Source organism: Myotis lucifugus, unplaced genomic scaffold, assembly GCF_000147115.1.
Source record: "Myotis lucifugus unplaced genomic scaffold, Myoluc2.0 scaffold_43, whole genome shotgun sequence".
NCBI classification, from domain to species: Eukaryota; Metazoa; Chordata; class Mammalia; order Chiroptera; family Vespertilionidae; genus Myotis; species Myotis lucifugus.
In genome coordinates this window covers 7,272,872-7,299,555 of record NW_005871091.1, presented here as the reverse complement: position 1 = coordinate 7,299,555, position 26,684 = coordinate 7,272,872, and the positions used below count along the sequence as shown (strand labels likewise).

Genomic DNA, 26,684 nt, shown 5'->3' with positions numbered 1-26,684 from the left:
ACAGGGTCAAACAAAATAAAAATGCTCTATCTGGTCCTTGTGCCTTGGTCCCTATCCATATAACTAAAGCAAGACTTTATTCCTGGGCTCTCACTTGCCAGGAAGAGAAGGAGAGGACCTGCAGGGGGAGGGATAACAAAGTCTTGATTCAGTTACATGGATGACTTCACAGGATGATTCTATTTCATTTCCCCTGTGGCAGGTGGCAAAAGTGGTCACAAGCCTTTGTTCCTCCTTTCATCCCTGCTCCTCATGCTTATCACGGGGAGTTCAAGGGCGGGAGTCTGCTTTCCCTCCCCTTTGAATTCGGTCCGGTCTCAGGACTGCTCTGGGCGAGAGAAAGTGGCAGAAGTGGCAGAAGCTCCACGCCCAAACTTGTAAGAAGCCTCACACACTTCCACTGTCTCTCAGAACTGCTGCTGCCACGTGAGCAAGTCCAGGCTAGTCCGCTGGATGGCAGCAGACCATTGGAGAGAGTCCCGGTCTTCCCAGGTGGCCCAGCCGAGGCCATCACAGACAATGCCAGCCCTGAGCTGCTCCCCCTGCCCCACAGGCTGGCTGCAGACATGTGAGCAAATGCAGCCAAGATCAGCCAAGTTTGGCCCAGATCAGTAAATGGCACAGCTGACCCATAGATTCATAAGCGACCCACTGTTGTTTAAAACATTAAGTATTGAGATAATTTCTTACAGTAAAAATTAACTGTTACATGCCCCAAGCTATTAAAACACACAAACACATTCTAAACTACCCTGTAGTTCTTTAACATTTCTCATAGTCTAAGTCTCATATACATGAGCAGGGGGTACCAGACCTTACCTCTCATGTATCCTGGGCTGGGTAAAATTCTATAATGAACCCACTTATACCTGGATCAGAGATGTGGTTATAATTTTCCTTCTAGCCTTATGCTTCCCTTTAAATTTCTCTTCAACCGATTTCCTATTGAGTTTGAATAATTTCAAAACAATCTCATTAGCAATGTGTGTTATATGGTTTATAATTTTTGTGTATCCTGGGGTGAGAGGAAAGGGGGGTGTATTGGAAACTCAGTGGGGTGAAGGAGAGACCAAAACTTACATGAAATCACATGTTAAAGGGAATCAAGGACTATATGTAAACAGTTTCTTGCAATATCCACTTTTTTTTCCTGCTTTAAATAAAAATAGAAGCAACATCAACTTTCAGACCATGGCCTAAAATTCTTCCCAGGCTTTCCTCAAACACACATGTTAGTAATCCACTTATTTATCTACTAGTGGCCCAGTGCACGAAATTCGTGCACATCAAAAAGGAATTAATTAGAGGAAATATTTTAATATTGCTATTTGCCCTTTCTCTATAATAGAAGAGATGAAAGGAAATTAGTAAAATGTATATGAAAATCTCCTTCCTGTCAGAGTCTGGGGTGCACTGCGGGACCCAGAGACAAATCCCTGCCCACCACCTGCATGCACTTCGAAAACACAGGAGACCCAGATCCGGTCGGCCCCACCCCCATTGGGTAAGACCCAGACCTGGACAGCCCCACCCTTGTCAAGCCCCTCCGGTGGGGGGTGCAGCCTCAGGTCCCCCAGCCCGGCACGTGGGCAGAGGGCATGGCCTGAGGTCCCTGTCAAGCCCCGCAGGCTGGGGGGCACAGCCTCAGGTCCCCATGAAGCCCCGCAGAGCAAGGGGAGTGGCCTGAGGCCCCTGTCAAGCCCTGCAGGTGAGGGGCGCAGCCTGAGGTCTCCCGGCCCAGAGCCGGGGTGGGGGCCATGGCCTGAGGTTTCCCGTCAAGCCCCACCAGGAAGGGGGTGCAGCCTGAGGTCCCCTGTCAAGCCCTGTGGGGCGGGGGGTGTGGCCTGAGCTCCCCTGTCAAGCCCTGTGGGGTGGGGGGTGTGGCCTGAGGGCCCTGTCAAGCCCCACCAGGCGAGGGGCATGGCCTGAGGTAACCACCAAGCTCAACCAGGCCAGGGGGTGCGGCCTGAGGTCCCCTGGCTTGGCGCCGGGGTGGAGGGTGCGGCCTGAGGTCCCCTGTCAAGCCCCACCAGGCAGAGGGCGCAGCCCGAGGTCCCCTGTCAAGCCCCACAGGGTGGGGGATGTGGCCTGAGGTCCCCATCTAGCCCTGCGGGGTGGGAATGCGGCCTGAGGTCCCTGTCAAGACCCGCCAGGCAGAGGGCATGGCCTGAGGTCCCCATTAAGCCCCACTGGGCCGGGGGGCACGGCATGAGGTCTCCCGGCTCCCAGGCGGGGCCGCAGCCTGAGGTCCCCTGTCAAGCCCCGCCGGGTGGGGGACGCGGCCTGAGGTCTCCCAGCACAGCGCCGGGACGCGGGGCATGGCCTGAGGTCCCCATCAAGCCCCACTGGGGCAGGGGGTGTGGCATGAGGTCTCCTGGCTCATCGCTGGGGCGGGGACACACCTTGAGGTCCCCTGTCAAGCCCGTCAGACGGGGGCTGTGGCCTTAGGTCCCCATCAAGTCCCGCTGGGGTGGGGGGCGCAGCCGGAGGTCCCACATCAAGCTCTGCCGGGCAGGGGGCGTGGCCTGAGGTCCCTCGCCCTGGCCAGGTGCCATGCAGCCTCAGGTCCCTGCTGTTCGGTTGAAACATTACGTTGTCCTGGCTAATCTGCATATTCCTCTATTATATAGATAGATTGCTTAATTTCTTCAACAAATATGGAGTACACAGGAGGGATGTCAAAATGTAGCAGACATGTGCATTTGCATAGATATTCTTCCCCCCAAAAGAGAGTTTTCAAGCCAGTGAAACTAACATAGTCCCATAGAACGATTCATAGGGGAAAACCTGCGAGTAGGGCATCTATCCACAGGTTTTAGTGGACTGTCCAGGCAACCACAGAAATCAGGTACACAGAGCCAATCTGGTTTTCTCCAGAGCTTTTCGTACACGTATCCAGGAACAGAACATAGAAGAATATGTTCCCTGACAAACTCTAGCTCCCTGACAAACGCTAGCTCCTAGCATCACAAGTGCTCCGATAATCGACAGGTGGCTCTGGACCACCTGTGAATGCCAGTCGGCAGATGCTGAGTGTCAGACTTGGTGTCTAGTTGGAAGGAATGAGTGTGAGACATTGCTGCCCTCCCACAGTGTTTAGGTTGTGTGTGTGTGTTTGAAAATCATCCTTTTATTATTCTTGAGTATAAGAACTTAATAATTTTAAATGCCTTCTTTGTAATTCAATTGTAAATTGCAATATCCAGCTTATTGTAAATTCTAAACCTAACATGAGTGGAGAGTTTTTTTTTTAAATATATTTTTATTAATTTCAGAGAGGAAGGGAGAGGTGATAGAAACATCAATGATGAGAGAGAATCATTGATCGGCTGCCTCATGCACGCCCCACACAGGGGATCGAGCCTGCAACCCAGGCATGTGCCCTGACTGGGAATCAAACAGTGACCTCCTGGTTCATAAGTTGATGCTCAACCACTGGCCACGCCGGCCGGGCTTGAGTGGAGATCTTTAAAAGATATATTGTCTCTGAGGAGCAGTTAAGGATCGAAAAATTTATAACCTAATTAATCAAGCCCTAGACTTGACTTTAGGTGAGGTTCCCGTGGGTAGGTTGTGTTTTGTATCAAGCCTTTCTCAGCCTGAGAGTGTAATGTGGCCAGTGAGTGAACTGTACTTAACACTAAAAAATGAGCCAAACAAGCTTCCACCGAGCAATTGTGGAACGGAGAGGTTCGATACCCACTAGGGACTAGGCCAGTGATGGCGAACCTATGACACACGTGTCAGAGGTGACACGTGAACTCATTTTTTTGGTTGATTTTTCTTTGTTAAATGGCATGTAAATGTATAAAATAAATATCAAAAATATAAGTCTTTGTTTTACTAGGGTTGCAAATATCAAAAAATTTCTCTATGTGACACGGCACCAGAGTTAAGTTAGGGTTTTTCAAAATGCTGACACGCCGAGCTCAAAAGGTTCGCCATCACTGGACTAGGCCATTCAGAAGATTGCACCACAGCCGTGGGACCTCAAACACTCGCCGCCTTTGAAAGGTTACAGGTGGGTGTTGGTTACAGGAAGTGTGGACCCAACATAACCCACGAGGACATGTTCTGCCCCAGGGCCTTCTCAAAATGAGGGGTTCCGCAAGGGGATTTGCCAAGAAGAGTGGACAAGTTGAGGGAAAGACACATTTGGTCCTCAATTTAGGCGAAAGAGATGTGTTTAGGATTCGCATCACAGTCGGAGCTGGGCTTCCTGCTTCTATTAGGTTGGAAAACAAATGCCTCGTCATTATGAGATGATGTCTTTGCTGCTGTGCCTTCTGCGTTCCTCCGGTTAAAAATTCATGTCAAAATAATTATAGAAAAAAAATGTATGACATAGAACAGCTGTGACCCGTTCCGCCTACAGCTTGTCGCTGACAGGGCCGCAGTAGATGGTACAGGAAGACCACAGACTGAGCGGCAGGGGGCTGCTCACCGACTGGGAAGAGAGGCTTTAAGAGACAGCGGAAATGATCCCGACAAGCTAGACGCAACCTGGAGAGAAGGGCGCGGCGGCAGTATCAGCGGAGGTTCAAACAAGAAAAACAAATCATGTTTTCCACCCTTGCCTTCCCTTCTGTTAGAGAAGTGTGAGTGTCAGATTTCAAAATTACCCAGAAGGCCTAGCTTTGAGCCCAGGATCTGTCATCGATGACAGAGTTGCTGGCAGGTAATGCCCTACACTGAGGCCCCTGGCATATGAATGAACCAGGAACTTAGGCAGCCAAGCCAGGAACCAGACCCAAACGCTTCTGACATCCTTAGCCACCCACCACGAGTGAACAGGCAACAGTTGTCCCCAGGTTGGATGTAGGGAAGGTATGAAGTTTTGATTTTCAAATGTCATCTGTCCATTTAATGCTTGTTAATTCCTGGTAATGAGCTGCTCTTTTCTGGGGAGTTTGGCGTAAGAATGCCAGGAAATGGATGAAGCAGAACATGTCTGCTGCATATTTCAACTCCTGGGAGTGCTAGAATGGAGTGGGGCGTGGAAACATGCCCAAAAGGCAATATTGCGTGAATTAATTACCTGCAGTTAGTCATGAATTGTGTTATGTGTATTTTGAACACAAGAGCGATTGCTAAAATAGCTTTATTTTCAGGGCTTTCCATGTATTATCTCATTTAATTCTTATAGCATCTCTAGGGAGCAGGTACTGTTTTTAACTCAATTTCACATAGGAGGAAACTGAGGCATGGAGAGGCTAAATAACTTGCCCAAGGCCATGCATATTGTAAGTGTCTGAGATGGGATTTGGACAAATACTGTCTATGCTGCCTTTCAGTGTTCATAGATGTGCAGGTATGGTTTCTGCCTGTTCTATTTCTATTTGAAACTACATCTTCTTTTACTCATTATGTTTATCAACAACTTGGTCCTAATCTATCTGAATTATTTATACACTAGAGGCCTGGTGCATGAAATTTGTGCAAGGGGCTCGGCCCTCGCAGCCCCAGCTTCCTCTGGAAGGTTGTCCGGGATGTTGTCTGGAAGGTTTTTCGGCCGTCCAGTCTAATTAGCATATTACGCTTTTATTATTATAGATAATTTTCCTGTTGAGCACGGAGTCTCAGTTCATCTCTAACCTTTTACATTAACAAATCTGAAGAAACCCAGTCTCTTCTTACCTCTTATCCACACGTTTAGTCTTGAAACGCGGCTGCTTTTCCTCTACGAATGACGTGTTTAGCGCTCTGTGTAATCTCTGGCAGAAAGAACAGAGTCACACACAGAGGTTATTAGAAACACACAGTCAGGGCCAAAGCACTGCCTGAGATTCAACGGTGTATCTCATCATTACAAGCCTTGGTCTCTGTAAACAAATGTCCAGAGGTGCCCGAAACTGATCAACATTCAGCCCCAAATCTCAAGAGAACAAAAATTCTAAGTCTATTAGTAAGTTATTCTACAAGGAGGGGGAAAAAAGTAATTTGATAGGAAGCTTAGAAAAGCTCTGGGTTGTAAAAAGGTATGTGATATATAGAAGAGCTGTCATGACTAAGGTGTGACAAAGGGCCCAGTGCACTTGCTAAAGGTGAGTAAAAAAAAAAAAAGTCTGCCCCAGCCATAGGCAGCTGCCTAGGTTGCTGTGTACCTAGGTAAGTGTTACACAGCTGGGAGAACAGCAGCCAGAAGCTGGTTGGCATTCTGGGCCTGGTTCATACCAACTCTGTTGTTAACTATACCAGGATGCCTGCATAATAAAAAATTAAAAAAAGAAAAAGTCTGAACTCCCCAGCAGCTAAAACAAAGAAGGAAAGAACACTTGAGAACAAAACTGATCTGTGGAGTTCTCTTTTTTAAAAAATATGTCTTTATTGATTTTAGAGAGAGGAAGGGAGAGCGGTAGAGAGATGCAAACATTGATGAGAGAGCCCCCACCAGGGACTGAGCCCGCAACCAGGGCACATGCCTTGATTGGGAATCGAACTGGTAACCTCTGGTTCATGGGTTGACCCTCAACTGCTGAGCCACACCAGGCAGACCGGAGTTCTCCTTAAGAGACCATATATTTCCCAGGATGAAGGTAGGAAAACAGTGTTCAAGTGTAACCAAGCCAGAGATAGTAACCTACCTAGAAAAAAAAGAAGTACTGTGACAACAGAGTGGTCAGCAAAACAGATGAACGGGGCAAAAGTGGCCCCATTTTCTGTACCATTGAAAATGCAGAGAGAACCAGGGCCGGTGGGCTCAAAGGGAATCAGGGACTTCAAGATCATTTAATGGGTTTCAGTTTTGGCATGAAAAGAATCTGTAGGGAAAAAAATCTTTCACAGCATCTCCTCAGATTGCTACTATTTAAGTGAAACCAGGTTTAAAAAAAACCCAATTCTATTGCTTCCACTATGAGCAGCAGTGGAGGGTTATAGAAAAGGAAGGGGCTTTATGGGAGAGCTTAATTTAAGGGGAAAGTGAATGAATGGGATGGAGGAGACTGCCCTGTACACGGAGCGTGTCTACACCACCTCAGTTCTCTAGGTAACGTGTCACTGTCGGTCTGACTTGGGGCTCTGGATCCTCCCACTACTGGGAATCCTGACGGTTGGGAGCATCGGAGCAAGGGGCCCGCGGCACTCACCTGACTGGTGTGGAGCCAGTACTGCAGCCTCGACTTGTTCTTGATTCGTGGTAGCAGCAGCCTGTACACGATGTGCTCACCAATGGCTGTCAAGATGGACAGACCCAACCCGGCGCAGAGCAGCACGAACAGCCCAGAGAAGTGCTTGATGCCCATCTGCAAAGTCTGGGGCAGAACAGAAAGGAGAGGCCATGGGTGTGATGCTCCATTTGCACCCACACTTGTTCGTTCGTGGATGCAGATTCTTTTTCTCCTAGACCCCGAGGATGCGGAGTCTGTCCCCCCTGCGTGCCCTGTGGACCCCACTTCCACTGCACTGTGAGAGCAGTCCAGCCAGGACGGAGCGCAGGTCCTGGGGTCCCACTCACACACAGTCCTGTTGTATGAATGGCCTTGGACTTGTGCAGGGGTCCTGAGTCTGGACCATGCGACAGCCTCTACAGAGGGAGTGAGGGAGAGTCCGAGGGATGAAACAACTTAATATATTAAAACAGTGAATAGTTATCAAGAAAAGAACCTCTCTCAGAGACATAGAGTGAATAGGTTTCAGGGGGAAAAGATGATGAATTCAAAAATTTTGAAATTTAGCTCTGGCAGGAAACATGAAGATCAACTAATTCCATGTACTAATTTTACAGATGCAGAGAAGTGAGATAAATTGAGCCAGGTCCCCAGATTAGTCAGCCACGGAGGAGAAAGAGCAGCCACCTAATGTTTGTCGATTGCTCACTCTTTTGCCCGGAGATAGGTATTATAACTGCAATTTATAGTTGAGGAAACTGAGGTCCCTGCAGGTTTCAGGTGACAGAGTTGGTCTGCAAGTCCAAGTTTGTTTTGCTCCGAAGCCTGGGCTCTGCTGCCGTTCCAGCAACCACAGTGCCAATAACTACATGTGGCCGCACTTGGCTAAGCGATTTACATGTGCTGCCTAAGGGGACCCTCCCGAGTTCTCTACGACACAGGTATTATTCCGTCACTGACATCCACGGCAAGAGTCAGTCATGCAGGAGGATGGACCTTGGATAGGTTGAGTGCCTACTGCGTGCCAGGCACTCTTCCAAGTCCCACGGGATGGAGACAGGAGGGCTTTGTCCTTGCCTTTAATCAGCCTGAGTCTGGGGAGGAAGCAAACCTGTATAGCCTGTGATACCTGATCCACACCCCCTGGGCTCTGTGGAGAAGCTGACTCAGGAGGTAAGATTTAGAGTAAGAAAGGCAGACGGGAGGCTCGGCTGGAAAAGTACCCGTTCTAAGCTTATGGTGGTGGAAACAAAGAAGGAAAGGCATGACCTTCTGGCACAGTGATGTAGGGGGTTGTGAAAGGGACTGTGACTTAGGGGTAGGGTGCGAGAGGCATGCGTCGTGAGGGAGGGCAAGCCCTGGGATGCCTGGGTGTCAGCCCTTTGCTGGAGGCTTTTGGTCGTCATCATCATCATCATCATCATCATCATCATCAATATTTACTTAACACTTAATATGTGGAAGGCACAGTTCTGAGCTCTTTATCAGTGCAGCAACTTGTTTAATATTCATAACGACCTATCAGGTGGGTCCTGTTATCTCCATCTTATAGGCGAGGAAATTTAGGAACAAACGAGTGCAGTAACTTGTTCAAGGTCGCAGAACTAGGAAAGGTTAGAGCTGGGATTTGAACCCAGGCAGTCTGGCTCCAGAGCCTATACTCTTTTTTTTTAAAGTTTTTATTGATTTTTAGAGAGAGAGGAAGGGAGAGAGATAGAAACAGCAACATCAACATCAACCTGCTGCCTCCTGCACGCTCCTTACTGGGGATCGAGCTCAAAACTCGGGCATGTGCCCTGACCTGGAGTCGAACCAACAACTTCTGGGTGCATGGGACAACACTCCACCAGTGAGCCACACCAGCCGGCCAGAGCCTACACTCTTAAACAACTCGTTTGACTGACGTGGGTGAGCCTCCCATCCTCTTGAAGAGATTTCCCTTTCTTTCATTTTCCCCACCTCCACTCCCAATCCGGGAAAAAATGCCAGCCAGGCACGGTTCAAAGATGGTTAGGCCTCCTGAGTATTCCAGGAAGTGTATCTAGGGGGCAGGGTTCAGGGGCAGAGCTTGGAGACCTCAGGCTTTGGTGGAGCCTGGGCCACAGATCTGGTTTCCTCCATGACGCTAGTTCAGGCTGTGGCTCAGGCTCTAAGATCGCTGGTGAACTAATGACTACAGGTGAGCAGGGACATAGCAGGTCCAGATCCAGGGGGCTGAGACACAGGCAGGAAGAGTGGGCCGACCACCAGAGGATGCCAGCGGAAGCCAGCCCTAGGGAGAGGAATGCTGGGCCCCAGTAGGGCTCTGTGAGGAGGTGTACGGGGCCGAGGGCTACACAGTACTGGAGCTTTCCTGGGACAGCTCTCTACAGGTGGTGTCCATTGTATAACTTCATCTCTGGAAAGTATATGCAAATGTGTTTGGAAATAGCTTTTGGCCTGCACCTGTCGTAATGGAGACAGGAACTAGCCATCTCAGAAGGACTCAGTGTGCTATTACCGCTACGGATGAAGAGCAAACTGCGGCAATTCACTTTGGACTTGAACATCATCAACCATTCAGCAAAACACTAAACAGACTGGCACTGCTTTCTGAGAAGGCGCTGCCAAGATGAAGAAGAAAAGTGTAACACACAGTGAGTCATCTCGCCTTTAAACCACGGCTTCCCTCTGTGTCCTTGTGCAGCCAATAGTCTCATTTTCCTCTTACCACCTCAGTAACAAAGAGGCTGTTTCAGCTTATTTTATACCTCTTTTCCTTTAAATTTCTGATGTTTACACCCACACACTAATGGACAAATAGAAGTGGTTACTTTTTAAAACTGGGCATCTAATATGTGGACCGGATACCACATACGTGTAGTATGATCTTCTAATCACCCCGTTAAGTTAAATACTATTATCCCCATTTCACAGTCGAGGAAACTGAGGCTCATAGAGATTAACGACCTAACCCACGATCACACGGCTAACGAATGGGGAGCCAGGCTGTGGATCCAGGTCTGTCTGCGGCCAAAGCCCACGTTGCCTTTCCAACGAACACCATTGACAGATCCCTGGCCATCTGAGCTCTGTCTATTCCCTCTAACAACTCGCAGACATTTTTATTCAAAACTCACCGTCTGAATTGAAAACCCGCAGTAACCTGCCTGTGAGCGCCACCGGAAATGTTTACATTGTGTCTGAGCCTGAGTGTGCGATGCACAGCTGCAGCCGCAGTTCGGTCGCTCGTCCCCGAGGACCAGGGTGAGCACGCTGTACTTTTCCAGCCGAGCCTCCCCTTCTGCCTCTCTTACTCTTCATGCACCTGCTCCGCCCCCCCCCCCCCGCCCGCCCTCCCCTCCCCTGCCGTCTCAGGAGAATTTGTTTTCAAATAAGGTGGGACCGACTCAACTTGACATATATCACTGGTTGGAGGAAGGAGGAGGAGAGGAGCAATGAATATTCAATGTCAGATCTTTAAAATAAAGTTCAGTGATGGAGACAAAACGATGATTGCAGTTGTGACATGAGAAGAAACATCACATTCAGAGACGCAGTAACAGCCCAGCCTCAGGCTGTCGAGAGCTGCATGATGAGAGTGAAGAAATGCAAACTAAAGTGTGTTTTTTATTTTCTTCATTGCTTCACCTACAGCTTCAGCTGATCACTCACAGTCCACACTCCCAAGGGCCGAGGACAGAAGACTGTCCCAGGATTCAGCCAGGGACAGATCTCAGTCATTGATGGCTCCCCTCTGTCCTTCCAAGCTCACTCCGGCCCACCCAATCTCACTGAACTGTTTAATCAATAAGTAGCCATCCCCCAAATCGCAATGGGTGGGGTTACCAGGTCAGATGCTGCAACTGTTTTGACTTGGGGTGTACCACAGCCACTGTTGACAGCCATTCCCAGTGCTGCCGGCGATGCCCCAGTCACGGATGCTCACTCCTCCAATAGCCCTGCTCTATAATTAACCCTGTTGTCCTGTTTTCAATATTCTCCTTTGTATTTTTCCAATTAGTGAGGCTAGTTTCCAATGCTTGTTTTCCCCATCTCCTTTTGTCTGAATCATATTTATATCGTTTGCCCAATTTCAGAAAAGTTTGAAAAAAGCTATTAACCCCTTTCCTAACATATTGATGTTTCTCCATTTTTAAATTTCCCTGTTAGCTTTTATTATTAGACAGTGGTTTGAAATGTGATACAGCTGTGTTTGTGTTATGTGAACTCTTCTGTTGTTGCAGTCGTTAAAAAATACCATTGGTTGGGATAAATGTTTTATGACTAGTTGTTTTATTTTTGAAAAGAATGACCACGCCAGTCCACCTAGAGCTCTTGTCCTGAAGAGTGGAGCATGTTAGTTTCTCCAGTGGGGAAATTTCAGCCCACACTTCAGAGGTAATTTAGCCAAGAAAAGGCCACCCCACCAGGTAATTTTAATTTTTAAGAAATCTTCCGTTTTTTGAAGATTTTGGCAAATAAAATATTTGTGAGGATAAACACCATGTAAAACTAACAGTGCAACAATTTATTTGTGGGTCAGATTTAGCCTCTGAGCTGTTAGATTGAATCTGTTGATCTATATGGCTTTACTCTTTACTGCTGCTAGTGTCCTTTCAATGTTATGGTGTTTCATTTGAAAAAGACCTCTCCTTTTCAAGTCATGCAAAATAGATAGAACAAGGTAGCCAGAATAACTACCTACTCTACATGCTAACAGAGAGGATCAAAACCGTAAGTGAAGAATGGAGTTTGTAATTAAAAAAAGAAAATTCCTCGAAGGTTTTTCCTTGAGAATTCTTCTAAAGCATGATAAACTTAGAGGATAAACCAACTGCTCTGGGCCCATATTTTGTTCTGTGTTTCAAAAGAAGTGTCTAGTGGTTTGGGGATTGCAACATATGGTAGAGAGCAGACACGGGCGGTTAATACAGGATTCATGAGGACATATTGTTACTGATCTCTATAGACTCAAAGGATGCTGGTTGCTGTTAGCAGTTTAATCTAAATACTGTCACTATTTTTTAAGATGCGATGAAGGCGGAAGATGATTTAAGACTGCCTTGCCAATATGTGTGTGTGTGTTTTCAATGCATACCAAAGAGGTGGGACCTCCTTGACAAGCTGTTCACCGCTTTTGAGAAAACTGAGGCTTGAGCTCAGTGGTAAGACTATCAGAAATAATTTGAGGTAGTAAATACGGGCACCACCAAAATAGGAGACAATGCAGTGAGGTGGGAAAAGCTCTGCATTTGGGGCCAGAAAGGCTGGTTCAAGTCCTTGCTTTGCCACTAACCAGCTGGGAGACCCTGGAGAAGATTCTAGATCTCTCTACAGCATCATCTGTAAAACTGAGAGATGGCACTCACCTCACAGTGTTGCTCTGAGGATTAAATGATACAACAAATGTAACTATCTTGGATAGAGGTTCAGTGAATGTTAACTACTTATTCCACCCCGCCCCCCCAATATTGTACAGATTTTGTTGGCAACCAGCAACAGGGAGAAAAGTCAAAGCATTCTAACTTGGAAGTAAATATGGCCTTCCTTCCCCAAAAGCCACATCAAGCCAGATCTTCCCAGTTGCTGAAGCTAGAAACAGCTTCTCAGTTCAAGGTTCATGCCTCACAGCCTTGGGTAACCATAGTAAGTAGATGGATCGAGCTATTGGTTTAATTCCAGCCACTCTAGAGCTGAAATACTTCTCCTCCTCCTATTAAATGTGAAAATGCAATCCACATGTTTCAAACCCTTGGTCATGATTTTAAAATCTCCGTATTTTACTGTGCACCTGCCCCCCCCCCCCCTTCCCCTGCCGTCCCAGGAGAATTTGTTTTCAAATAAGGTGGGACCGACTCAACTTGACATATATCACTGGTCGGAGGAAGGAGGAGGAGAGGAGCAATGTCTAATAATGTCTCTTTTAGAGGTTATCCTGGCCGGCATTACATATACTCAGGGATTTCTAGATGCATCCTGAGGGGGCTGCGGCCTGGGAAAGGGAAAGATGGTTTCTGTTGCCCACGGAGTTGATTAAAAGGTGCTCAGGCAAGAGAAATATATGCGTCCCTGTTGCTACAATGGGACGTTAAACATCTGTCAAAGACACCTGAACACCACAAGGACATGAAAACTGTTCACCGGACACCGATGTGCACATATATTTCCCATATTTAAATCCGTGAGCCCTGGCTGGGTAGCTCAGTTGGTTAGATTGTTATCTGATAAGCCAAGGTTACCGGTTTGATCCCCAGTCAGGGCACAGACAAGAATCAACCAATAGACCTGGTTGGTGTTGCTCAGTAGTTAGAGCCTTGGCCCTTAAGGGTCTTGGGTTTGATTTCCAGTCAAGGGCATGGGTTGCAAGTTCGATCCCCAGTTTGGTCAGGGCGCGAGCAGGAAGCAACCAATCCATGTGTCTCTCTCACATTGATGTTTCTTCCTCTCTCTCTCTCTCTCTCTCTCTCTCTCTCTCTCTACTCCTCCTCCTCCTCCTCTTCCTCCTCCCTCTCTCCTTTCCACTCTCGGAAAAAATATCCTCGGGTGAGAATTAACAACAATAACAACAACAACAAATTGACCAATGAATGCATAAATAAGTGGAACAACAAATTAATCTCTCTCTCAAATCAATAAAAAAGAAGTCAATAAGTGAAAATTAAAAAAAATACAAAGTAAAGGCAAAGATATATAAATATATTTTAAAATATATTTTTATTGATTTCAGAGAGAGGAAGGGAGAGGGAGAGAGAAAATAATGGCTGCCTCCTGCACGCCCCCTACTGGGCAGAGAGCCCACATCCCCAGCATGAGCCCTGACGCGAAGGGAACTGGTGACCTCCTGGTGCAGGGGACGACGCTCAACCAACGGAACCACACTGGCTGGGCTTTTTTCCTTATTTATTTTTTTAAAACTTTCAAAGTTCATCTCCACTCTTTATAGTTTGGTCTCCAAATCAAAACAAAGACAAAGACATTTATCAAAGCCATTTCCTCCTCTTTCCCCACCAGGCTCCTTCAGGTGTCTCCCCCCGAATCACGGTGAGAAGAATTATTAACGACACTGAGTTGGTTATGAGGTTGGTGTCAGAAAAGGCGGCTTTACAAAGAGCAATACTTCCAAGGGCGTCTTGAGCTGACCTTGAAAGAGATAGCGACGTCAAGGTCACCGCTGGGTGGCGCTCTTCCCCAAGGCTCACACCTCCACCACCAGCTGCTTGTGGACCTCCAGGTCCCCCACGGCGGCTTTGAACTCCTCGAAGGAGAGTCTCCCGTCGCCGTCCTTGTCCAGGATGATGATGGTTTTGTCCACGACCTGCTGCAGCTCCCAGTCCTGCAAGTTGTTCCCCACCATCATCTTCAGCACCTGGAAGAGCTCCCCGTTGGAAATGTAGCCGTCCCTGTCCATGTCGTAGATGCTGAAAGCGAACCGCAGCTTCTGCTCCTCGTCTCCCCGGACGCTGAACTGGGAGGTCCCCACGATGAACTCCTCGAAGTCCACCTTGCCGTCGCCGTCGGCGTCGAAGACCTCGAACACTCGCTGCGCCAACGGGTTGTTCCACAGGTCGGGCAGGGACAGGAGCTCGTTCGCGCTCAGGGCGCCCGAGGAGTCCACGTCCAGCTTCCTGAACCTCTTGCTCAGCCTCTTAATCTCCTCGTGGTCAAAGCGGGAGCACATCTCCTCGGGGTAGCTGGCCTCATTCCCCATCGTGGGCGCCCGGCCGGCTCGCAGCGGGGCGGGGGCGGTGGGCGCCCGGCTCCTGCAGGGACCGTTGGGCCGAGGGAGGGTGGGGGGCTGGGGGGAGGGGGGTGGCTCCCGGGATTCCACCCCCAGACCAGGGAATAGGCGGCGCTGGGGGCGGGGCGGGGAGGGGCGAGAAGGGGCTGGCGAGAGCGGAGGGAGTGGAGGAGAGGAGAGGGCGGGAGGGGGAGCCTGCGGGGTGGAGGAGGTGGTGAGACAGGAGGGGAAGAGGCTGAGAGCAGGGCTGCCCTCCCCTCCTCCTGCTCTCCGCCCCTAGTAGGTTTCCGCGATCACCCCGTCCTCTAGCTATTACCTCATTTCCTCACCCCCTCACTTTCCCTTCTTTCCTTGCACAATAAGCTGCGAGGGGCAGGGGCTGCGTTGGTGCCATCACCGGCCCGGGACAGTGCCTGGCGTACAGCGTGCGCTCCGTGAATGTGTGCGGATGGGAGAGTGAACTGCAGCCAAGGGCTCCTTCTGCTTCCTTATTTCACAGGCCTCGTGTAAGGACCAGGTGAGGTAACACCACACCGGGATGCTAGTGCGTATTCCCCCAGTTCTCCGAGAGGGTAAGCCAGGACGGACAGCCTTCGGGTGCCGCGGGCCCTGGCCCGTTTCAGGACCCGGGGTCCAGGGTCTTTGCAAGAGACTGCTCACACAGCATCGCGCTCCTGGGATTGCACACAATGCTGGATTCCGGGCCTTTTTCAAGACAAGTTCCCAGGAGCAGAGTCTCCATCACCCTATTTCTTCGCATCCATGTCTCGTGCACAGTCCCCGTCTCTGCTGGATGGTGCCCGGTGGCCGCCTCGCAGAGCACCGTGTGCCCAGCACAGCCTTTTGCGTGTGTTGAGAGTGACGGTGGCTCTTGGCCATCTCACTCTCCCCCCCTTCGCTTGAACTGACGTGTCCTTTTACTAGTTGAAGATTAGTATCACACGCCCTCGCATTCCTTCTTCCTTTAGGAGCACATCAGGTGCTCCCACTGCACACGAAATCAGTTTGGTTCAGGAACAACACAGGGACTCACTCGGGGGAGCCCCAGGCCACAAAATCAGTGCGAAGGGGGCAAAAACTCCCTCATTTAAAAAAATGCTGGCATGTTCTCTGTGCATCAGTTCAGCTGAAACATCACCTACAGGCAACCGTGCTGAAACTGGCACACGGCCACAGGGTACCTCACCCCTGGATCCAGACAGTTTAACGGAAAAGGAGAGGTTTGGAGCCTCAAATATTTGATAACGGAATTATTATCCCAACTGGCCGAATTAACTAGATCCGAAAGAGGCATTATAAGATAGAAAGACCCATTATAAAATAGGATGACCCAGCATCAAACCTTACCTGGACAAGTTGCTTAACTTCAGTTTTCCAACTGTAAAATCCAGCCAGTAATAGATTTTGTACACGTGTGTGAGGATTGAAGCTGATGTTAGCCAACGTGATAAATCATTATCATTATTGTTATTATTACTAATTTGATTATTATTTACCCTGCTGGTGGAGAAAGAATACTTGGCAAACTGGGCACTTACATGCATGTCATGTCGCTTTAATGAACACCCCCCATATACCGTTTACAGTAGGCCACTCACGGCTCTAAGCATTTACCAGCATTACCTTTGGGACTGACTACAGATTTTCCACTGCAGGCTTGAGGAATCCAGTGACCAATCTCACTGGCCCATCAGCCACTCTTACGGAACCCTCACTGACTTCCTCCAGAGTTAGCACCTTGATCGATGGTCATCATTTAGAAAGGAGTGGTCAGCGTGGACACTTTTAGTAAGTGTATTCCTTTATGAGGGTGTGTTGGTAGGAGGTATCAAGAGGGTAGTGGAGGGAGCACAGGAATTAAACAGACCCTCCCCAGGCTCTACTCTGCCTCTATTAGCTGTGAGCTCTTAGAGGAGCTATTACTGTCCCAGCCTCAGTACCCTCATCTATCAAAGGTGATAATAATTACACCCGCTTTATCTACTGCATGTGGCTATTGTAAGAGTGAGATGAGGGAGTGCATATAGAAATATGATGTAAGAGGAGAAATATCTCAAGAGTTAACTAATTTAATGAGGGGATAGACAATCTTGGGAAGATGGTACCGTTTCACTGAATGTGTGCAACCAGACTTGCTTTACTCCTGCCTCACAGAGGATGTGATGTGATGTTGGATCTGACATAACAACGTGAGGTTGAGCTCTGTTATTCCCCATTTCATAAACTGCGTATTAGTTCAGCATTGTTACGGGACTCACTGCCATTGTTTCAATTTTTCTCTGGTGATCAGTCTTAATCATTTCTATGGAAAACAGTTTTTGTTACTCTTTCAGTTCAAAACTGTACTGTGGAGGCATCTGGAGAGTTGGACATTCACTGTAGCGACTAAATTAAAAGTGTTGACAGAGTGCTTTGGAAGAAATCAGGAGCCTGATGGTCCTTCCATTTCAGCAAGTTATTCTTTTCTTCCTCAAGAGTTTTCAGATGAAGAATTATGAGATGGTTATGTGCAAAAATCGCTGACATCGGAAAATAAGACCAATAGAAATGTAAGTGATGAGATCTGAGGCTCATAAAGGCGGATCTGGGAGCTTTACCCAGATCCTGGACCTTTAGCTGGAATGGAAGCTCTCCCCTTTCTGATATTTTGTGAATTTCACAACATGGCCACTAGATGGCAATCTTCACACACTTTCATGCTTTGTTTACTTCAAGCCTGGAATCTCCAGAGCCTGGAGGCAACTACTTAGCTCAGGGAATAATCAGGGAGGAGACCTGTTTCCTGTGATCGATCACCCATAGATTTCAGTGTAAGGAAATCTAAAAATAAAAAAAAGGAAGAAAGACTCTCAAAATAGTCCGTATCAGTCTGAACACTGCTCACACCTTTTAGTTGCATAGTAAATAAATAACATTCATAAATGTTCATGAGCTCACTGAATTTAACCAGAGGAAAAGCAAGAACTATTGACAGTATAATTTATGCCCCAAGCATCTCTGGTGTATAAAAGAGGAGACCCTTATTCCATGAGATCTGTTTACTTGGTCATTAGCCAAGGTGATGGGGCACTTGCTGGAATTAGTTTTCATTGTATCAGAATTCAAACTTAGTAACCAGAGAGCAACAAAGAAGCCGCCCTAGCCTTGTGATGATATGGGGTGAGAGGAAAACACGAGGAGAATTGTCAAATTGTCCTTCGGTCTCCAGTCTGCCTACCCAGCAACCCAACATGAAATACCCTCCATCACATTTAAAGTAAACAGTACTGCTTTTTCTTTCAAGATCTGTTTAAAGTGAATGGCTTGTATAAGCCATCTTCTTGTTTTCTCACTCAAACCTCAAAGCTGAGTTTGAAGAAAGGAATAACATGATACTATAAAAGCTTATTAATCAACATATAACTGGATAAAGATGTGGAACATGTATACAATGGAATACTACCCAGCCATAAGAAAAGATGAAATACTGCCACTTGCAACACATGGATGGATCTTGAGAATATAATAAGTGAAGTCAGAAAAAAAAAGCTAAGAACCATATGATTTCACTCATATGTGGGGTATGAAACAGAAAGCAACAAATACACAAATAAGAAAAACAAACAAAAATACATAGATACATACAACAGTGTGGTGGTTACCAGAGGGAAGGAGGTAGGAAGTAGTTAAGGGAGTAAAATATATGGTGATGGAAGAAAATTTGACTCTACACAATGCAATATACAAAGGATGTATCATAGAATTGTACACTTGAAACCTATATAATCTAATTAACCAATGACACCCCAATAATTTAATAAAAACCAAAAAACAAAAGTAAAAGCAAGAAAAAAAGCTGATTAATCCAGCACTTTGCATGGAGAAAATGCCAGAATCATGTATTTCTCAAGTCCTGCCAAAAAAGTTTTCAGTTGTATAACATATATGTCATAAAAAAAAGTTTATGTTGGAATTCTAATTCATTTTAGAACAGCACATTTCAAACAGTGTATTCTAATTCTAATTCTAATTCTAATTCATTTTAGTTATAAAATGCTCCTGCTTTTTCGCAGTTGGGTCCCTGAGGGGGGGTGCACCAACTGTAATTTCTTGCATGTGCTTATTTACCAAATATGTTTTTCTTCTGTGTGCACAGCTCTATACTTGGGGAAGAAGAAGGAAACATTTGTTCAGCTAAGTATACTCCACAAACCAGCTCATTAAATATATTTCACTATTTACAAGTAGACTCTATTAATAATAGTTTTGGGGTTAGGATGGGAAGTTTTCGAAGCTGCATGGCTTGCAAAGACACATAATGATGGAGACAGGAGTCAAACCCCTGTGTGTCCACTCCCAGAGCAGAAATTCTTGCAGTTATTCCAGATGGCCTTCCATACGGAGCTAGAAAGGATGTCCCCGCTCTTGCGGAGGTAGGAGGGGGCTACACGGCAGAACGCAGGAAAAGCGAAAGGGCTATCATTTACTTCTGCTTCTAGCTGTGGCTGCAGAACAGCTGAGCTAGGGAAGGGGGCCAACTGTGACTTTTGAATCCTCAAGGAGGGCACCAGTCAGAGGGCGTGGAGTCCTGTCCATCTGGAGTGTGGCGTCTCTGGAGGGTGGGGCCAAATGGCATTGCTTGTAATTCCATTCTTCAGTGTCTTGCTCAGGCTCTAGCTGGAGGGTTCTCCCCCTACAAACTCTACCTCCTCCAGGTAGCCTTCGCTGACTCCTTCTTGCTCTCCCATGAGTGAATCATGGGCTTGCCTGTGTCCCAGTTCTACGCTGTAGCTTCTGCTGCTGCTGCCCCTGTGGTGGTGTGGCCGAGGGGGTTTGCCCACAGGTCTGCCCGTATCTCTTCCTGCATGTGAGCTCTGTATTCATCTCTCCATAGGCTGCACCGGGTGCACGGAGGGCACGCAGGAGTTCAATGTTTCCTGACGGACGGATGGATGAATTTGTTCTGGGAGCAGAGTACAAGAAGATGAGGCTTTTCTGAGATTGGTTTCCCTTTCTTCGGCACAATTCCGCTCCACATCCTAAAAGGACACGTGAACAGCTCTGCGCTTCTTGAGGTTTCCAGAAGGCACTACCTGGATAGGTTCCATGTGACCCCCCGCTTGGCTTAAATATTAAACCTAATTACGTAGGCGATTCCAAGGGAAGCACTCAGCTGTCAAGGTGGCTCTCGGCATACACGGGTTTTCAATTTAGAGCAATCTACAGTCATTAACTTTCCTCGCCTCTCCGTACGTTTCAGCAGGTTGAATAGCAGTGACATTTTAAATTGAAAAAGAAAGGGATAGGGATGGGGGGGGGGGGCAGGGAGCTACTGAGACGTGACCTAGTTGTCAAGAGCAGAAAAGACTGCGGTAAAACTCACCCCTCGCTCACCCCCGTACTATTCCCTTTGGGTTTAAAAAAATAAACTGGACAGAAAATTGACCGACATTGAAGCTTCTTGATGTGGCTGTGTGATTTCTGTGGCTTTCAATGTATAGCTGACTAACCCTTCCTTCGCCCCTGCCGTTCAAATCAACAGAGGGAAGAATGGATCTGCCGTGAGAAAAGTCTGTTTTCTCAGGGAACAACATTAACAGGTTTCAAATGTGCATACAGATGCACATTTTGGTGGTCTGGGGCCATGGTCAGGGATGGAGGCCGGTAGTTCACTGTCCCCCATGTCCCAGGATCCGTATCTCCTAGGTAGGTCAGGGTTCCTCGAAAATGAACCCCCTTGAGAACCACGGCATTCTCTAAGCTGGACTGCTGCACGCTCAGTCTTAAGGTGAAGAAGTGAGCTTAGGAGAGCTTAGGATTTGCCCAAGGTCACTCGGTGGGTCACGGTAGGGTCAGGATGGAGACATGTACCACCCACTCAGCACTACTACATGTCCGGCACCTTTATGTACATTATCTCTATCCCTTATGCTATGTCAGAAACCTAGCTCAGAGAGGTTCGGTAATTTTTGTTCATGGTGTTTTCATGCACCTTTTTGAGGTGGATTTTTTGAGGTGGATATATATATATTTTTAAAAATATATTTTATTGATTTCTTTACAGAGAGGAAGGGAGAGGGATGGAGAGTTAGAAACATCATCAGCTGCCTCCTGCACACCCCCTACGAGGATGTGCCTGCAACCAAGGTACATGCCCTTGACCAGAATCGAACCTGGGACCCTTTAGTCTGCAGGCCAATGCTCTATCCACTGAGCAAACCGGTTAGGGCTGATGTGGATATTTTGACACCATGGTTATGTTTACATTTGTTCCTCTACAGCAGTGGTTCTCAACCTTCCTAATGCCGTGACCCTTTAATACAGTTCCTCATGTTTTGGTGACCCCCAACCATAAAATTATTTTCGTTGCTACTTCATAACTGTAATTTTGCTACTGTTATGAATCATAATGTAAATATCTGAGATGCAGGATGTATTTTCATTGTTACAAATTGAACATAATTAAAGCATAGTGATTAATCACAAAAACAATATGTAATTATATATGTGTTTTCCGATGGTCTTAGGCGACCCCTGTGAAAGGGTTGTTCGACCCCCAAAGGGGTCTCAAACCACAGGTTGAGAACCGCTGCTCTACAGGCTCCTGAAAACACACGATTTAAACTTAGGCTTTTAAAAAATTACTTAATAGTGTCCTTAACAGACATCTTCAGCCCCGCCCTGTGGCCCACCCCTTACTGGAAGTTCAGGATTGGGGAGGTCAAGGATGGGAAGGGTCAAGAGTGCATTAAAGGTCAGGTAGAGATTGGCAGCTAGAAATGGGGGGAGGTCAGGGAGGAAGTAAGTTCAGGGATGGGGGGAGGGTCAAGTTGAAGGTGAGGTCAAGGATGGAACGGGACAAAGTTTCCTACAGTGCACCTGCCTTGATCATAACGAACACTGGAAAGTGTGATGACTTGCTTTTCGACTGTTTCAAACGTTACTGCTCCTTTTTCCTACCCCATGTAATCGAACTCCCTGGATTCCAAGGATAGAGCTCCTTTCACTGCAACCTTTGACCACTTGCTTAGTGAGTATTTGTTTCCCTCAGCACTCAGTAACAACATGAACCCCCTGGACTCAGAGACAGAAAACCTTGTAACAACCCAGCAAGATATGAATTAAACCGGGGCGCCGAGGGGCTGCGTAAATTTCCCAGCGATAGAAAGCTGCCTGGCCCTCGTAGTCATGGAAGAGCCAGGGTGGTCTGACTCCCAAGACCAGGGTCGTTTCAGTGGACCTGGTCCTACTTCTCTCTCCTTCCAGCAAAGGCCTGGCCTCTGCCTGCAGGTGGACCTCTGCCTGCAGGTGGACCTCTGTTTGCAGGTGCGGGAGCTGCATTCTCAGATGGTCAGGCTGTAGCACTTTCTTCTAACTGGCCCTGCCCCGCCTCCATCTGCCACAAGGGGCCTGTGGACATTCTCTTGCCCTGCACCTCCCCCTCAATCCACTCCTCACCTTTCCCATCCTGCTTTGCGCCCTGGGAAGGTCTCCTATGGACCCCACAGATGGCTGCCTTGATCTAAGGCCGTGGAGGGAGATGGGAACACGGAGACCGATGTCAGGCATTTACTCCCTGGCCCTCTCGTCCAGGTCATGGGGTTTTCCCTAACCAGGGGCGCCAGCTCCGGTAGAAAGCCCCCTCTGCTCCCCACTGGGTTCTAAGAATGGCGCTCCCCGTTGTCCCCCCTTGAGCCTGGGCGTGGTAATGGCTCCTTCACGGTACCTGCCCTGGGAGACTGCACTCTTTCGGCTGGTTTCCTTAAACTGTATCTTTGCAAATGGCTTCTGGAGAACTCTGCTCGGACTGTTTGAGTGTGATATTTATTTTGTGCCAAGATCACCGTTCCCTCTTCCCTTTTTACTATTCCCAGTTGGTTAAAGGTACGTTATTCAGCCCATTACTTATAGTAGACTTTAGAAAAGAGGTATCATCATGTATCTTAATAATTCCTTGAAGAATCTGGGGAATTGGCTAAACCGTGATCTGCTGCCTTCCCTTTCCTGATTTGTAAATAACGGATTTTACAAAACTTTCCCTGGAGCTCTTAAATTCACTCAGTGACTTGGAAAAAAATAAAAAAAATTTCTTTTTTGTTCTGAGACAAAGGAAATGAAGGACATGTAAAGCCTGCCATATGCTTTCCCCGTGGAATAGATCTACAATGAGTCTACTGTGGGCAGAGGCACGGTTGTGCGGGGAGGATCGTGAGGAAACATCTAAGGGCAATTTAAAATTCCTCTCTGAAAATTGCCGGAGTCTGGTCTGCAGAATTGGACTTGCAATTTCCTAGGTGACTCTGGGGAGGAGATAAAGCCCTGGAATTTGGAAAAAATGAGTTTTTCCTCCAGAGAAACCGCCGCTAGACAGTTCTGGGGTTGCTGAGAAATGAGAGGTGAATAGATCAAGGTTCTCACAAGGGACCAAGTATTAATGTCCAACTGCCAAAGGTGTCTCTCATGTCTTATTACTAGGTGACCATATAATTCCTTAGCTGAACTAGGATACTGTTTTTGGAGTGAAAGGGTGTTAATTACTCTGTGGCAATAGACATAGACTTGGACATAGAATTGGAAGGCAAGGTCAGAAATAAACAGCCGGGCCGGTGTGGCTCAGTGGTTGAGTGTCGATTATGAACTGGGAGGTCACGGTTCGATGCACATGCCTGAGTTGCAGTTGCAAACGTTACTGCTCAAGCCCCCAACTGGGGTATATGCGCTGAACAGGAATCAGTCCCAGTGTGGGGTGTGCAGGAGGCAGCCAATCAGTGATTCTCTCATCATTAATGTTTTTATCTCTTTCTCCCTCTCCCTTCCTCTCTGAAATCAATAAAAAAAATAGATATTTTAAAAAGAAATAAACAGAGAAACATCTTCCTCAAGAGCACCTGTTAGGTAAGATACCCTCCAGAACATACCTGCTTCTGCTGCCCTGTGCCCTGCACCCCTTCCCTGACCCCCAGGGGAAGGAGGTGGGACATGTTCATTTAATGACTATTTTATTTATTCTGCACAAGAGCCACTGAAGAGATGAAGAAGCTGAGACTGAGGTGGGTTAGGGACTTGCCCAGATAAGTTGATGGTAGAGGCAGGCCTCAAATATGTCTTGTCTGATTTCAAAATAAGTCCTGGTTTCTTACACTAATACAACCCCGCAGTGCATGATATTTGAGGTTAAAAGAATAGCAAACAAAGCATTGCCAGGCATGCTTCCTTCTTCTGACCTTTTCCGGGAGAAAGCTTAAAAAAAGAGGCAGCAAACAGGTGGAGACTCGTGGAAGTTCAATCCATGAGCTGAAGATTGGCTTCATTTCATTCCATTCCATCTTTAGGTTCGGTGACATCCTGAAATTCTGTCTTGGGTTGTTCCAGACAAATGTGCCACAAGGATATGTACTGGTGTTTAAATGCACCAGGTGAGTGTCATTAAAAGCAGTTTGTTATTGCCTAGGCCAGGATCTGCCATAGTGCAGGCCACCATCCCTGAGAAAGAAGAGCTCCATGTGTGTTCGTAACATCCCCTGAGGCTGAGGCTGGGCCTCCTAGCTCTACACACATGAATGTCATCAGAATCTTCTTTACTTCGTATATGTATAACTGATTTCAGAGAGGAATGGAGAAGGAGAGATAGAAACATCAATGATGAGAGAGAATCATTGATTGGCTGCCTCCTGCATGCCCCCTACCGGAGATCAAGCCCCCAACTGGGGCATATGCACTGACCAGGAATCGAACTGTGACCTTCTGGTTCATAAGTTGATGCTCAACCACTGAACCACACCGGCTGGGCTGAAGTTCTTTATTTCTGTCTCTGAAGTTCCAACTAAGGATATACCTCTTTTCCATACTCCTCTTTCCTACACTTCTCTCTCCCTTCTAAATTCAGCTGACCTGGAAAGCGGGACCAGGGTTGTCTCAACAATAACTTGATGGTTATGCAGAAACTGAGATTCAGAATGGCCAAGTAACATGTCCAGTATCACATAGCTGGTAGGGTTCAAAGCTAGAACTATTTACAGTTGTTCAGATGGAAAATAATATAGTAATCTATATATATAAAAAGCCAGTGACCGTAACACCGTAAGGACCGCAACGACCGGTCACTATCATGCTCACTGTGGCCAGCAAACCGGCCTGATCAGGGGGTGCGGCCGGCCAGCTAACCTCCCGCAGGCCCAACCCCTGGCCAGCCCACTCCTGATCCGACTCTCCCACCCTGATCAAGGGCGAGGCCGGCTGGCCAAACTTCCCTCCTAACCCCGCGCCCTTCCCCCCAGCCAGCCCCAGCTCTGATTGGCCCACCCCACCACGATAGGCCTGCAGCCCCTTTCCCCAAGCTGGCCCCGCTCCCAATGGGCCCCCACCACCCTGATTAGCCCACAGCCCCTCCCCATGGCTGGCCCCACCCCAGATCAGACCCCCAACCCCGATCAGGGGCCGGGCTGGCTGACCAACCACCCATGGCCCCTCCCCCAGACCGCTGGTCCCCAGTTGGCACCCCCCTACCCCATTTGGGGGCAGGGCCGGCTGGCCCACCACCCCTCCCCATGGTCGACCCCGCCCCCAATTGGCCCCCCATCCCCAATCGGGGGCGGGGCCCGCTGGCCCTGATTGGGGTAGGCTGGCCAGCAAACCTTCCACCATCTCCTCCTCCCGACAGGCCCAGCCTTGATCTGCCCTGATTGGGGCCGGGCTGGCCAGACCCCACCCATGTACTAATTCGTGCACTGGGCCTCTAGTTAATAAATAATAATACAAGAATAAACTCTGTGGTTTGCATACTCACAACTGTAAACCTTTTGCCCCACCCTGTGTTCGTGTCTCAGGATGCTAAAAGGGGAAACCATAGTCACTGTATCTAGGTTGGGAGGGCTCTTCAGGATGATCAAACCCAAATACCTCACTGTATATATATATGGCTGGAAGTGGGCTAGCTGAGAGAGAGAAGCAACTTTCCCATCCACAGAGTGGGTGCAGAAGTAATGGGTTGTCTATTTAGCATCCACTCTCTTGTCTTCTCCTTCCTAAAGGAGTTCTGCTTTTGTTTAGGTCTTCACTCTGATCTGTGTGAGTATGTTTCAAGAGAAGCTGTCCCATCACCAATCCCAGGGTGAGTCACAGTTGGTAAGTTATCATGGGGATCCCATTACTCTCACCATGGATAGGTTTAGACATGAACTGATGACACAATTTTGGCCAATGAAATATGAGGAAGTTTACTGGTTGCAGAAACCAGAGGAGCCAGCCCTTTGAACACCCTAGTCATTTGAAAAACTCCAGCCCTTTGCATACCCTCAGGCTTTTGCAACCCTCAGCCAATATTACCTATAAACTGCCCATTTTGTATACCCATTCTTTTTTTTTTTAAATTCCTTATTGTTGAAAGTATTACATATATCTCCTTTTCCCCCCATTGACCTCTCCACGCCCGCTCCTGCCCCCCAGCACAGGCCCTCATTCCTCTACTGTCTTTGTCCATTGGTTATGCTTATATGCATGCATTCAAGTCCTTTGGTTGATCTCTTAGCACCCCCCGCCACCTTCCTTCTGAGGTTGGATGGTCTGTTCAAATTGCAGCTGGCTTATGGTGGGGGAGGGGAGAGCAGACTTCTGTGGATGACCTGCTGTTCTCCCATACTGCCAGCATTATTCCCTGTATGTCTCTATACATGGCCTTGTAAGGATTTAGGGGCCACCTAATTCAGTACTGCCTCATCTTATCCTATACTAGTGGCCCAGTGCATGAAATTTGTGCACATTAAAAGGGAATTAATTAGAGAAAATATTTTAATATTGCTATTTGCCCTTTCTCTATAATAGAAGTATCAGAGATGAAAGAAAATTAGTAAAATGTATATGAAAATCTTTATCCTGTC

General features: G+C 47.6%; 2 protein-coding genes across 2 annotated transcripts in view; both read right to left on the bottom strand.

The window, feature by feature from the left end:
- The window catches only part of GRIN3A (glutamate ionotropic receptor NMDA type subunit 3A), a 136,086-nt gene that overhangs the window by 1,438 nt on the left and 107,964 nt on the right, over positions 1–26,684 (bottom strand). The window contains 2 exon segments of the mRNA XM_006088071.3: positions 5,638–5,714; positions 7,089–7,253. Of these exon segments, the coding sequence (XP_006088133.1) occupies positions 5,638–5,714; positions 7,089–7,253 (242 nt within the window).
- On the bottom strand, positions 14,094–14,799 carry PPP3R2 (protein phosphatase 3 regulatory subunit B, beta). The gene has a single exon (XM_006088070.3). It carries the CDS (start codon positions 14,797–14,799, stop codon positions 14,287–14,289), a length of 513 nt encoding a protein of 170 aa, XP_006088132.1. The 3' UTR covers positions 14,094–14,286.

Excerpts from the sequence above, each read along its gene's own strand:
- PPP3R2 (XM_006088070.3), bottom strand. The coding sequence starts at position 14,799 with ATGGGGAATGAGGCCAGCTACCCCGAGGAGATGTGCTCCCGCTTTGAC.